This window comes from Ursus maritimus, unplaced genomic scaffold (genome assembly GCF_017311325.1).
Source record: "Ursus maritimus isolate PB19 unplaced genomic scaffold, ASM1731132v1 scaffold_26, whole genome shotgun sequence".
Lineage (NCBI taxonomy): Eukaryota > Metazoa > Chordata > Mammalia > Carnivora > Ursidae > Ursus > Ursus maritimus.
The window spans coordinates 26,995,505-27,006,802 of record NW_024425119.1 but is presented as its reverse complement, the minus strand read 5'-3'; the positions used below and the strand labels follow the sequence as shown (position 1 = coordinate 27,006,802).

Here is an 11,298-nt window from a genome sequence, read left to right as displayed (position 1 = left end):
CCCCGCAAAGTAACACCGTAGGTGCGTTTTACCTGTTTTGTGAACTGATACATTTTTTTAACCTCCGTTCCATTAATTCTGGTGATTTGATAAAAGAGAACAATTTGAGATGTATTTCTGTAAGATAATGTTTGGATACTTTCAACAGTAAAACATAGGCCAGAAACTACCTCATTATAAATGTGGGTTTTTTTTATGTATTCTCTTTTTTAAAAAAGATTTTATTTATTTATTTATTTGAAAGAGGGAGAGAGAGAGAGAGAGAAAGAAAAAGGGCGTGAGTTAGGAGGTGGCAGAGGGAGAGGGATAAGCAGTCTCCCCCCTGAGCAGGGAACCCAATGCGGGGCTCGATCCCAGGACCCTGAAATCATGACTTGAGCTGAAGTCAGATGCTTAACTGACTGAGCCACCCAGGCGCCCCGCCTTTTTTCATGTATTCTTAACATCACTGTGAAATTAAAGTCAGCTGTACTTTTTTTTTTTTCCCCTTCTCAACTTAAAACTAGCCTTTGGTGATATTTGGTAGGGGCTCCAAAGACATTCTAGGGCCACAAGAAGGTGGCAGGGTACATAACTAAGCACGCTCCAGGTAGCTCAGAAGGTGCGGCGTACCTTCCCAGCAAGGAGAGCACGCACAGGCACCAGGCGGGAGTGGCTGGGACGTCTGGCTGAACGAAACTCAGTGCCTGTTGGTAGAGCCACATGGGGTTAGATCAAGTGGAAAATGTCTCTTCATGCCAGACTTTTGTCCTTGTTCTTTCTCCAGGAAAAGTAATCCGCTCTTCTGGACCATTGTTGCTGGGAATCATGACAGAGCCCTGCAGAACCAATTGAGCAGGCGAGAAGTGTTTCTAAGGACAATTCTGCTCGTGTTCTAAGTGTTATCACGAGCTGGGGCACGCCTTTAGCTAAAACGTGTCATTAAGTATTCGTCCCCTCATGCCCCTTTACACTTGCCACTTATACCAACATTTAAAGATACCATCTGAGATCACAGCTGAATCAGAGAATCAAGGGAGGAAGGTCAGGAAGTGCAAAGTCAGGTCTGTGTACACAGGTGCACACAGCCTGGTTTCTCCAGAGCTGCCAATCCTCAGAAAGCGGTTCATGGCCTCCTGCAAATTGTAAACAGAGATTGCCCTTTTAAATTCGTACAGAGTCCCCTTCACTGCTGATGTATGGAAATGGAGAGACTTCAGGTTTATTTTGGACTCTTATGCAGGGAAGTCGTTTGTCTCATTGACTTGATCCTGTAAGTCGCTTGCTCGCCGCAGAAACAGGTGAGAAGGACAAAACACATCGCGGGGCACGGAGACTTCGATAGACGGAGCTATGACTCCGACATCGCCCTGATAGAGCTGGGCTCTCCTCGGGAGCTCAACTCCATCGTGAGGCTGGTGTGTCTCCCAGAAAGCACACTCTTTTCCTCGGAGATCTGTGCTGCGACTGGATGGGGAAGCATTAACGAAGGTAAACGTTTTACTTTTGCATACACATGACTGCCAGTTGTTAGTTTTGCAGATTTGGCATGGAGATGATATGAAGCAGTATCTGCTTTAGCCTTTCTTCCTTCTGAAAGCTAGAACCCATGTTTGATTTAGTTGTAAGTGATCAGAGAATGAGCTGTTTTATATTTTTCCTTTAGGGTGAAGAATTGTAGGTAGGTTAGATCTGTGAAGGGCCAGATCATAAGTTTTTAGTCTGTGCAAGCCATATGTTCTCTGTCATGACTATTCATCTCGGCTGTTACAGGGCAAAGCAGCCATAGACATACGTATGTAACAGAATGGATTGTGTTCCAGTAGAACTTTATTTGTGAATAAAGTTCATTTACGAATTTAAATTTCATAAAATATTCATATGTCACAAAATATTCTTTTGGATTTTAAAAAACCATGTAAAAGTGTACAAACCATCACTAGTTCCCAGATTGTACTAAATAAGGCCAGGGCTGGCTCAGATTTGGCCCACTGGCTGTGGTTTACTGACCCCTGGGCGAGACGGCAGAGTTCTTAGAGCCGTAGCAAAATACTGACAGATCTCAGTGGGTTTGTGTTTGTGTTTCACCTCTTTTCACTGTATCAGATCATTTTCTTTTATGCTTTCCTTCTGTTTATGTGTCCTTTATTTGGAATCTGAGAGCTTGGGGAGAGGGGAATTTATCTTTGACTGTGTATGGTGTTCACGATCATAGCTTTCTGTATTACCTGCGGCCAAATTGCATTTTCCTAAAGTCTGCCCAGCCACCAGATGAGATTTTTCTCCTCTCCATGTTAGAAATAAGGACGTTATGGCTTACAGATTTAAGTAACTTGCCAAGATCCTGTAACTAATACATATCAAAGCTAGGATTTAAAATCAGCGTGGTTTGGTTGATAATTTTTGAGTGACTTTTTTTTTAACATTTAGAATAAAATCTGAACTGCTAGTCTGGCTTGGAAAACTCTATGTGATTTGGCCTCCACTTACCTCTCCAACTTCTTTTCCTCCCTTTGTCCCCTTCAGGCATGGTGGTCTTCTTTCTTTCTCTTAAACTCAACACCTGCTCTGCTTTCTGAGCCTTGGAACACCCATGCTGTTCTCCCAGCTGCCTCCTCCTCATTCTGCTCGCGGCTCACACAGCACTCCCTCCTCCGATCAATTTGCTGCTTCAGGACTGCCCTTCCATCACTTTCTGCACGACCCAGTGTTATCATCTCGCACACAAATGTACCTGACATGAGCTTATGTAATCATTCTCCAGGGCGCCCGGGTGGTGCAGTCGGTGAAGTGGCCAGCTCTTGGCTTCAGCTCAGGTCATGATCTCAGGGTCCTGGGATTGAGCCCCATGTTGGGCTCTGCACTCAGTGGGGAGTCTGCTTGAGGGTTCTCTCTCTCTCCCTCTGCCCTGCCCCTCACTCATATGCTCTTTCTTACACTCTCTCTCAAATAAATTTTTAAAATCTCTAAAAAAAAAAAAAATCATTCTCCACCCCAGTGTTTCATACATTAGAGTGGAAAGCTCATGGCATCAGGTCTGTAATTCACCACTCTGCCCCAGAGTTACAGGTTTACCTGGCATAGAGTAAACACTCAGTGCATATGTTTTTGACCGACCGGCTGCCAAGCCCTTGAATAAATGCACCCATTCTCTGATACCTTCAACCGTCACCACCTCCATGACCTCCAGACAATGGAGAGGTGGTTACAGTCTTGTGAAAGATGAATTCATTCTTCCAATCTGAGAGAAAATGAGTTCTCAATGTTAAGACATGATAGAGAATAGTGGTGGGGATGGTCCCTAAAAAGAGGATTTTAAATACATGAAATGTGTTTATGTATTAGATGGGTACGTTAAAAAGAGCACAAGCTTTAGAGTCCGACCTCGGCTTAATGGCTAGTTCTGTCCCACAGGTGCTGTGAGATCTGATTTTCAGATCTCTGACTTCTTGTGCGTGCGTTCTGTGTGGTCATGTATGCGAACAGCCCACCTCACAACGTTGTTATGGGGTTTGAGTAATAGGAAAGTGCTATACAAATGTAAGGTGATTTCTAATACTAAATTTAGTTTTTTTTTTTAATTAGTCGTGAATCCAAAATGATAGATTAAGTCGTGCCGAGGACATGCTAACACGGGCCTGCCTGAGGGTCAGTTACGAGTGTCCCAGTGTTCATTGCTAGCCTTTTAGCCTTCATGGTCCGTCCTTTTAAATTGGGGTTGAGATCACTCTCAGTGACAGTTGAGGAAAAAGGAATATGATTTTGGTTTATATTAGGAAAGCATATAAACATGTCACATTTATAATGTATTTTATATAGAAATACACTATGTAATAACATATAATCATATAGGGGCGCCTGGGTGGCACAGCGGTTAAACGTCTGCCTTTGACTCAGGGTGTGATCCCAGCATTATGGGATCAAGCCCCACATCAGGCTCCTCCGCTATGAGCCTGCTTCTTCCTCTCCCACTCCCCCTGTTTGTGTTCCCTCTCTCGCTGGCTGTCTCTATCTCTGTCGAATAAATAAATAAAATCTTAAAAAAAAACATATAATCATATAAATCCTGTACAATACCAATTCATATCTTGCTGAATTTTTCTTTCTGAACTCTCATGTAGCAATATTTGAAACACTAAACTTTAAATAAAAAATAAGCTAGAAAAAAAATGTTTCTGATGTGGTTCTCCTGACAGTGTATTCCTTTACAAAGATGCCACACTTGAAAATGAAGACCTCGGCGTGAGACACTTACATCGTTTGGTTCAGTAATCTACATCAGCTCAGGCGAAACTGAGTGATGGCAATTACATGAGTGCAGAGCAAGTATGTTTTCTCCCATAATTTGTTGTTTACTCCATTATGAAGCTGTCTTTCTGGATCCGTTTCTTCAGCAGATGGTGGCCTAGCAGGGCGCTTACAGCTGCTTCAGGTGCCTGTGTTAGAAAGCGAGGTCTGCGAGCGTACTTACTCCTCTCCCCCAGGAGGGCTCACAGAGAAGATGTGTGCTGGCTTTGCAGCCTCTGGAGGGAAAGACTTTTTTTTTTTTTTAAAGATTTATTTATTTATTTATTTATTCGACAGAGAGAGAGACAGCCAGCGAGAGAGGGAACACAAGCAGGGGGAGTGGGAGAGGAAGAAGCAGGCTCATAGCGGAGGAGCCTGATGTGGGGCTCGATCCCACAACGCCGGGATCACGCCCTGAGCCGAAGGCAGACGCTTAACCGCTGTGCCACCCAGGCGCCCTGAGGGAAAGACTTCTGTTGGGTGAGAAGACTCAGATTTCCAGAGGAAGATCCAAAGTCATCATCTGCTGGAGATTCTCCTTAGACAGGAGGAGACCCTTGGAGGCACAGGTGACTCGGTGGCCCCACAGCACACCCTTCCAGAAGGCCAGTAGGACAACAGGAAGAGTGAGTGCCTTACTCCAAACTTGCTGAGAGGGCGGAAGCAGCCTAGAGGCAGAAGAGCAGGTGGGGACTAGGAGCCCATGAGCACATAGGGCCTCAGAGAGATGCAAGGCTTTGGGAAAAGGAACAAGCAAAGAAGGATTCTAAGTCAGTGTATCCTACTGATGACTTAAGGTTTTTATGGTGTTAAATTAATATTGATCTCCTGTGTGCTCACATTTAATTTTCTACCACAGACTAAAATAAAATAATCATGAAGAAAATGAGAAACTTTAAAAAACTGGTTTGCATCTGCAGTGGAAAACAAATCCCCCAACAGTAGCTTAATTTCAGCTATTTAGAGACAAAAGCGGTATAGTTATATTCACATGTCAGTTGGACAAGCATGCTATTGACAAGTTAAAATCAAAGGAAGACGGAATATAGACAAATGGATCGTAAAACACCAGCTTTCATATCCACGAAGCCAAGTGAGGAATGTGACCTTAGAGATACAACCAAAAAGGGTTTCTGATGCTCGGTAACCCTCCTTCAATGGTTAGTCTAGATTTGAGGCAGCTTACTGATGGAAACGTCTGGGTCTTCAGGGCAGATACACTTCTATGGGTTTATCATTTCATACCAGTCTGGAAAACAGAGGGAAGAAAGGATGAATCTCTAGTCTGTGCTGCTTTTTGATCGTTTTCCCCTTAGTCAAGAGAAAGAACCAATGGGAGAAAACTGAGTGTTAATCTAGGTAGAAGTCCTTCCATGTGAAAATGTGAAGAGAGAAGGAGGGAGGTCCCCTCTTAACACTGAGTATCAATTTATGGCGGTTAAACCCTTTCGTGATGTCAAGTACTATTCAAATTCTGTTTTCTGTATTTGAATTTGCATTCCCCAGAAGCCGACCTTGAGACAAAGATTCAAGTCAGTGGTCTGTTTAAGAAGTGAAGACATTGCTGGTAGGAAAGTCAGGAGGGTAGTCTAGGGAAGGGAAGGCAGGAAACGTGAGATACGCTATGAGGTCAGCTACCACAGTGAGTGAACTGAGCTTAATCCTGCAGTAATGCAAAAGGGAGGCAACACATTTGTCCATCCCAAGGGTGAGGGAACTGGGATATTTATATACTACTTCCCCAAAGTCATAGTTCCAGGGCTGCTGGAGGAGGGGTCTGTTGGTCCCTCTGCACTTTCCGCACTTCTGGTCTTCCTCATGGATGGGGTGGAGGAGGGGAAGAGCCCTGAGGCACAGAGCCAGGATGTGGCTTGGAAGACTTGAGGAATCTAGGAAGGGCACTCACACCATCTGCTAAAGGACAGAAACGCTATACTATAAATATCAAATAGAAAAGTGCTCTGAATTAATGCCATTCTTCCCCTTTTGAGGGATGGTTTTTCTCTCTGCTTCAAATCAAGGAAATTACGTATGGCTGTCTCGGTCATGTTTGACAGCATCTGACATTAAGGGAACACCTCACTCTGTAGGAAGAGAGCAGAGGAGAATTAGGGAACGAATTAGGTCCATAACAGAGGTGTCATCTTGGGTGGCATTTATTTCAGCTATATCCAACTGTCCCTTTGCAGCACGATCAAACTTGCTGCCAAGACAAGGGGAGGAAAATAGGAGTTGAGATTCTGGCTAATAAAGGTGGCTAGCTAAAGAACACTAAATTACTAACAAGGTGAGTTCAGAAACTTTGATAAAGTGGACGCTAGTATGTCTATCAGGTAGTTGATTTTCACCCTCCTGTGTGTGCTCAGAAGTAACGGACCTGCTAATGTAATTTCTCATCCAGGAAGGTGAAGTAGAATGTTGGAATACAGAGACATGGAGTTTCAGAGACGCAGTGCAGAATCCTATGCCGCTTTGCTCACAACACATCCTAGATCGTCTTTAAAGTGTCAAGTTCTTTGACCTAGACGGTGAACTCTGTCTTCACAGAGTAGTGTATGTCCTGTTCCTACTGACTTTTCCAATCTATTTCATACTTCTCTCCTCTGGCTCATGTATTTCAGCCACACTGATTACGTTCTGACCATACAAGTCGCTACATCCTGCCTAACTTGGGGCCTTAGCCCAGATATCTGTTCTGCATAAAATGCTATTCCTCCTGGCTTTTGAAAATGCAGCTCTTTCTCATCTTTCATGTATCAGCTCAAATGTTATCAAAACTATATACACCTACACGAGAGTGTGAACACACACACACTTCCTGCCTTTATTCTCTACCTTTTGCTCTAAATATTTTCTTTATAGCTATTTTCACCATCTAATTTGTTTATACTCTCTCTTGTTCAGAATGCCCAGCTCACAGTAGGCACTGCATAATTCTTTAAAAATAAATAGGTACCATTTGCTTATTGAATATTTACCGTATCCTAGGCCTTGTGATAGACCCTGGCAATAAAACATGAATTAGACAGGCTCTTTCTGGATCATGGAATGTTTGTAATTGCAAGAAAAATTCTTTATTTGGTACGTGTTGGTACTGAATAAGTAATTTAAAGAAAAAACAAACCTTACTTGACCTATCGGACCACTTACAAACTGGAAAGAGGTCTTAAGTAGAACCTTACTTCATATAGAAAAAAATTAGGCCCAGAGAACATGTTAATTGTTCTACATTACAGACAAGGGAATCTATCTCCGTGTTCCCACTTTAGGATTTCTTCTGTGAAATTCTTTGTATAAAATACACAGCCACATCAAATGTGTCATAAGCTCAGTTTATTTAATCAGAAGACAAAGGATTTAGTTTCATTCTAGGTACATTTCTGTCAAAGAATAAAGGGGCTGATTGAAAATCAGGAAGGCTACTTTAAAATGTAAATCCTATGCTTGAAGGCTTTTTTTTTTTTTACAGCTTTATTGAGCTATAATTGACATACAACATTGTGTAAGCTTCAGATGTAGAGTGTAATGATTTGGTGCACTTGTGTATTGTGAAATGCTTACCACAGTAGTTAGTCAACACTGCCATCACCTCATATAATTACCATTTCTTTCCTTTAATAAGGGCGCTTAAGATCTACTTTCTTAGCAACTTTTAAATATCTAATACAGTATTGTTAACCACAGTAACCATGTTGTACATTAGATCCCCAGAATTGTTCACCTTATAACTGGAAGTTTGTACGCTTTGACCAAGATCTCCCCCATCTTCCCCTCCTCACCCTCAGCCTCTGGTAAACTACCCTTCTACTCTGTTTCTTTGAGTTCAGCTTTTTTAGATTCCATGAATAAGCGATAGCATACAATATTTGTCTTTTGCTGTCTGCCTTTTCACTTAGCATACTGTCCTCGAGACCATCCATGTTGTCGCAAATGGAAGGATTCTTTTTGTTTTCATGGCTGAGTAATATTCCGTTTCATATATATGCGCCATATTTTTTTATCCATTCATCCTGTGACAGATAAATAGGTGGTTTTTATATCTTGGCTATAGTGAATAAAGCTGCAATATATATGGTAGTACAGATAACCTCTTTGATAACCTGTTTTTATTTCCTTTGGGTATATACCCAGAAGTGGATCATATGGTAGTCAATTTTTAATTTTTTTAAGGAATGTTTATATTATTTTCCATAGTGATGTGCCAATTTACATTCCTACCAACAGTGCAAAAGGGTTCCCTTTTTTCCACAACCTTGCCAACATTTTTTATGTCTTTTTGATACCCATTCTAACAAGTGTGACGTGATGTCTCATTATAGTTTTGATTTGTATTTCCCTGGTGATCAGTCAAGTTGAGCATCTTTACATGTACCTGTTACCCATCTGTATCTTCTTTGGAATAACGTCTATTCAGATCTTCTGCCCATTTTTTAGGTTGCGTCATTTTTGTTATCAATTTGTATGAGTTATTTCTATATTTCTGTATTTTGGATATTTATCATATATGTGGTTTGCAAACATTTTCTCCCATCCCATAGGTTGCTTCTTCATTTTGTTTGTTTCTTCTGTTGTGTAGAAGCATTTTAGTTTCATGTAGTCCACTTGATTCTCTCTTTCATTGCTTGTGCTTTTGGTTTCCTTCGCCCCCCTCCCCGCAAAAAAAAAATTGTTGCCAAGACCAATGTCAAGAAGCTTTTTCCCTCTTTCTCCGCCCCCCCCCCCGCCGTGTTTTCTTCTAGGAGTTCTACAGTTTGTAGCCTTATATTTAAATCTTTAATCCATTTCAAGTCAATTTTTTTGTGAGTGGTATAAACTAGGGTTCAATTCCATTCTTCTGCTTATCGTTGTCCAGTTTTCCCAACATCATTTGTTGAAGAGACTATCCTTTCCCCATTGAGTATTCTTTGCTTCTTTGTCAAATATTAGTTGACTGTATATGTGAGGGTTTTTCTGAGCTCATGATTCTAGCCCATTTGTCTGTGTCTATTTTTATGCCAGTACCATACTGTGTTGACTGTTACAGATTTGTAACATATTTTGAAATCAGGAAATGTGATGCCTCCATCTTTGGTCTTTCTCAGGATTGCTTTGGCTATTTAGGGTCTTTGGGGGGCCCATATGAATTTTAGGATTGTTTTTTTCTATTTCTATGAAAAATGCTATTGGAATTTTGAAATGGACTGAATTGAATCTATAGGTGGCTTTGTGGATTATGGACCCAGTATTGATTTTTCTGATCTGTTAACTTGGGATTATGTTTTCCATTTGTGTCTTCACCAATTTCTTTCATCAGAGTTTTATAGTTTTTAGTGTAGAGATCTTCCATCTTTTTGGTTAACTTTGTTCCTAAGTATTTTATTTTTTTGGTGCTTTTGTGTATAGGATTGTTTTCTTTATTTTTTGTTTATTTCTTCTTTTTTTCAAGTTTTTATCTAAATTCCAGTTAACATGCAGTGTGATATTAGTATCAGTTGTAAAATTTAGTGATTTAGTACCTACATACAACACCTGATGCTCATTGCAAATGCCCTCCTTAATCCCCTGTTTATTTCTTTTTCACATATTTTTCTGTTAGTGTATAGAGACACAACTGATTTCTGTATGTTTGCTTTGTATCCTGAAACTTAACTGTGCTCATTGATTAGTTCTAACAGCTTTTTTGTTTTGTCTTATTTTTAGTTCTAACAGTTTTTTGATGGAGTCTGTAGGATTTTCTTAGACCATATCATCTGCAAATAAAGGCAGTTTTACTTCTTCCTTCTTGATTTACTCCTTCCTTCCTTTTATTTCTTTTTCTTGCCTGATTGCCCTGGCTAAGACTTCCAATACTATATTGAATAGGAATGGTGAGAGTGGGCACCCTTGTTTTGTTTCTAATCTTACAGGAAAAGCTTTCAACTTTTCACTATTGAGTAAGAAGTTAGTTATAGGTTTGTTAGATATGACCTTTTTATGTTGAGATATGTTCTGTCTATATCCAATATGTTGAGGGTTTTTATCATGAAAGGATGCTGCACTTTGTCAAATACATTTTCTAGACTATTCAGATAATATGATTTTTAAACTCTCATTTGATTAATGTGGTGTATCATATTCATTGATTCGTGTATATTGAACTATCCTTGTATCACTGGAATAAATCCCACTTGGTCATAGTGTATGATCCTTTTAATGTGCTGTTGAATTCACTTTGCTAGTATTTTGTTGAGGATTTTTGCATCGATGTTCTTCAGGGATATTGGCCTCTGTTTTTCTTTTCTTGTGGTGTCCTTATCTGGCTTTGGTATCAGAGTAATTCTGACCTTATCTAATGAATTTTAGAGTGTTCCCTCCTCTTCAATTTTTGGGAGGAGTTTGAGGAATGAAGTTAGTTCTTCTTTAAATGTTTAGTAGAATTCACCAGTGAAACCGTCTGGTCCTGAGTTTTCTTTATTGAGATGTTTTTGATTAGTGATTCAATCTCCTTGCTCATATTGGTCTGTTCTGATTTTCTATTTCCTCATGAGTTGGTCTTGGCTGTTTGTATGTTTCTAGGAATTTATTTCTTCCAGGTTATCCAATTTTTTGGTGTATAGTTATCCACAGTAGTCTCATGATTCTTTGTATTTTTGTGGTATCAGTTGTAATATGTTTGTGATTTTATTTATTTGAGTTTAAGTACTCAAAGGCATACAAATAGACAAAGTTTTAGTATTTTTAAATTAAAGAAATGTGTTATGAATAAATTATTGATTATTCCTGTTCCAAAATTGAAAGCAGGAGCTCTGATTAAAACAAATTTCTAGAACACATTTTCTTGGTGTTTCAGGGAGAATCTGGTGGCCCATTAGTATGTAGACATAAAAAGGGTCCCTTTGTCCTATATGGCATTGCCACCTGGGGAGCTGCCTGTGCCCAGCCAAGGAAGCCAGGTGTGTTTGCCAGGGTGAGTGTCTTCTTGGACTGGATCCAATTCAAAATGAAAGATAAATACTTTTCGGATATTACGAAAACAATTCCTCTTTCTTTAGAGTAGGTTTGCGAGAAGTGAGT

The 11,298-nt window shown here is 40.3% G+C and overlaps 1 protein-coding gene across 1 annotated transcript in view; it reads left to right on the top strand.

Moving 5' to 3' along the window:
- The window catches only part of OVCH1 (ovochymase 1), a 48,867-nt gene that overhangs the window by 26,676 nt on the left and 10,893 nt on the right, over window positions 1-11,298 (top strand). Inside the window, 4 exon segments of the mRNA XM_040641903.1 lie at window positions 767-845; window positions 1,281-1,470; window positions 4,377-4,519; window positions 11,069-11,177. Of these exon segments, the coding sequence (XP_040497837.1) occupies window positions 767-845; window positions 1,281-1,470; window positions 4,377-4,519; window positions 11,069-11,177 (521 nt within the window).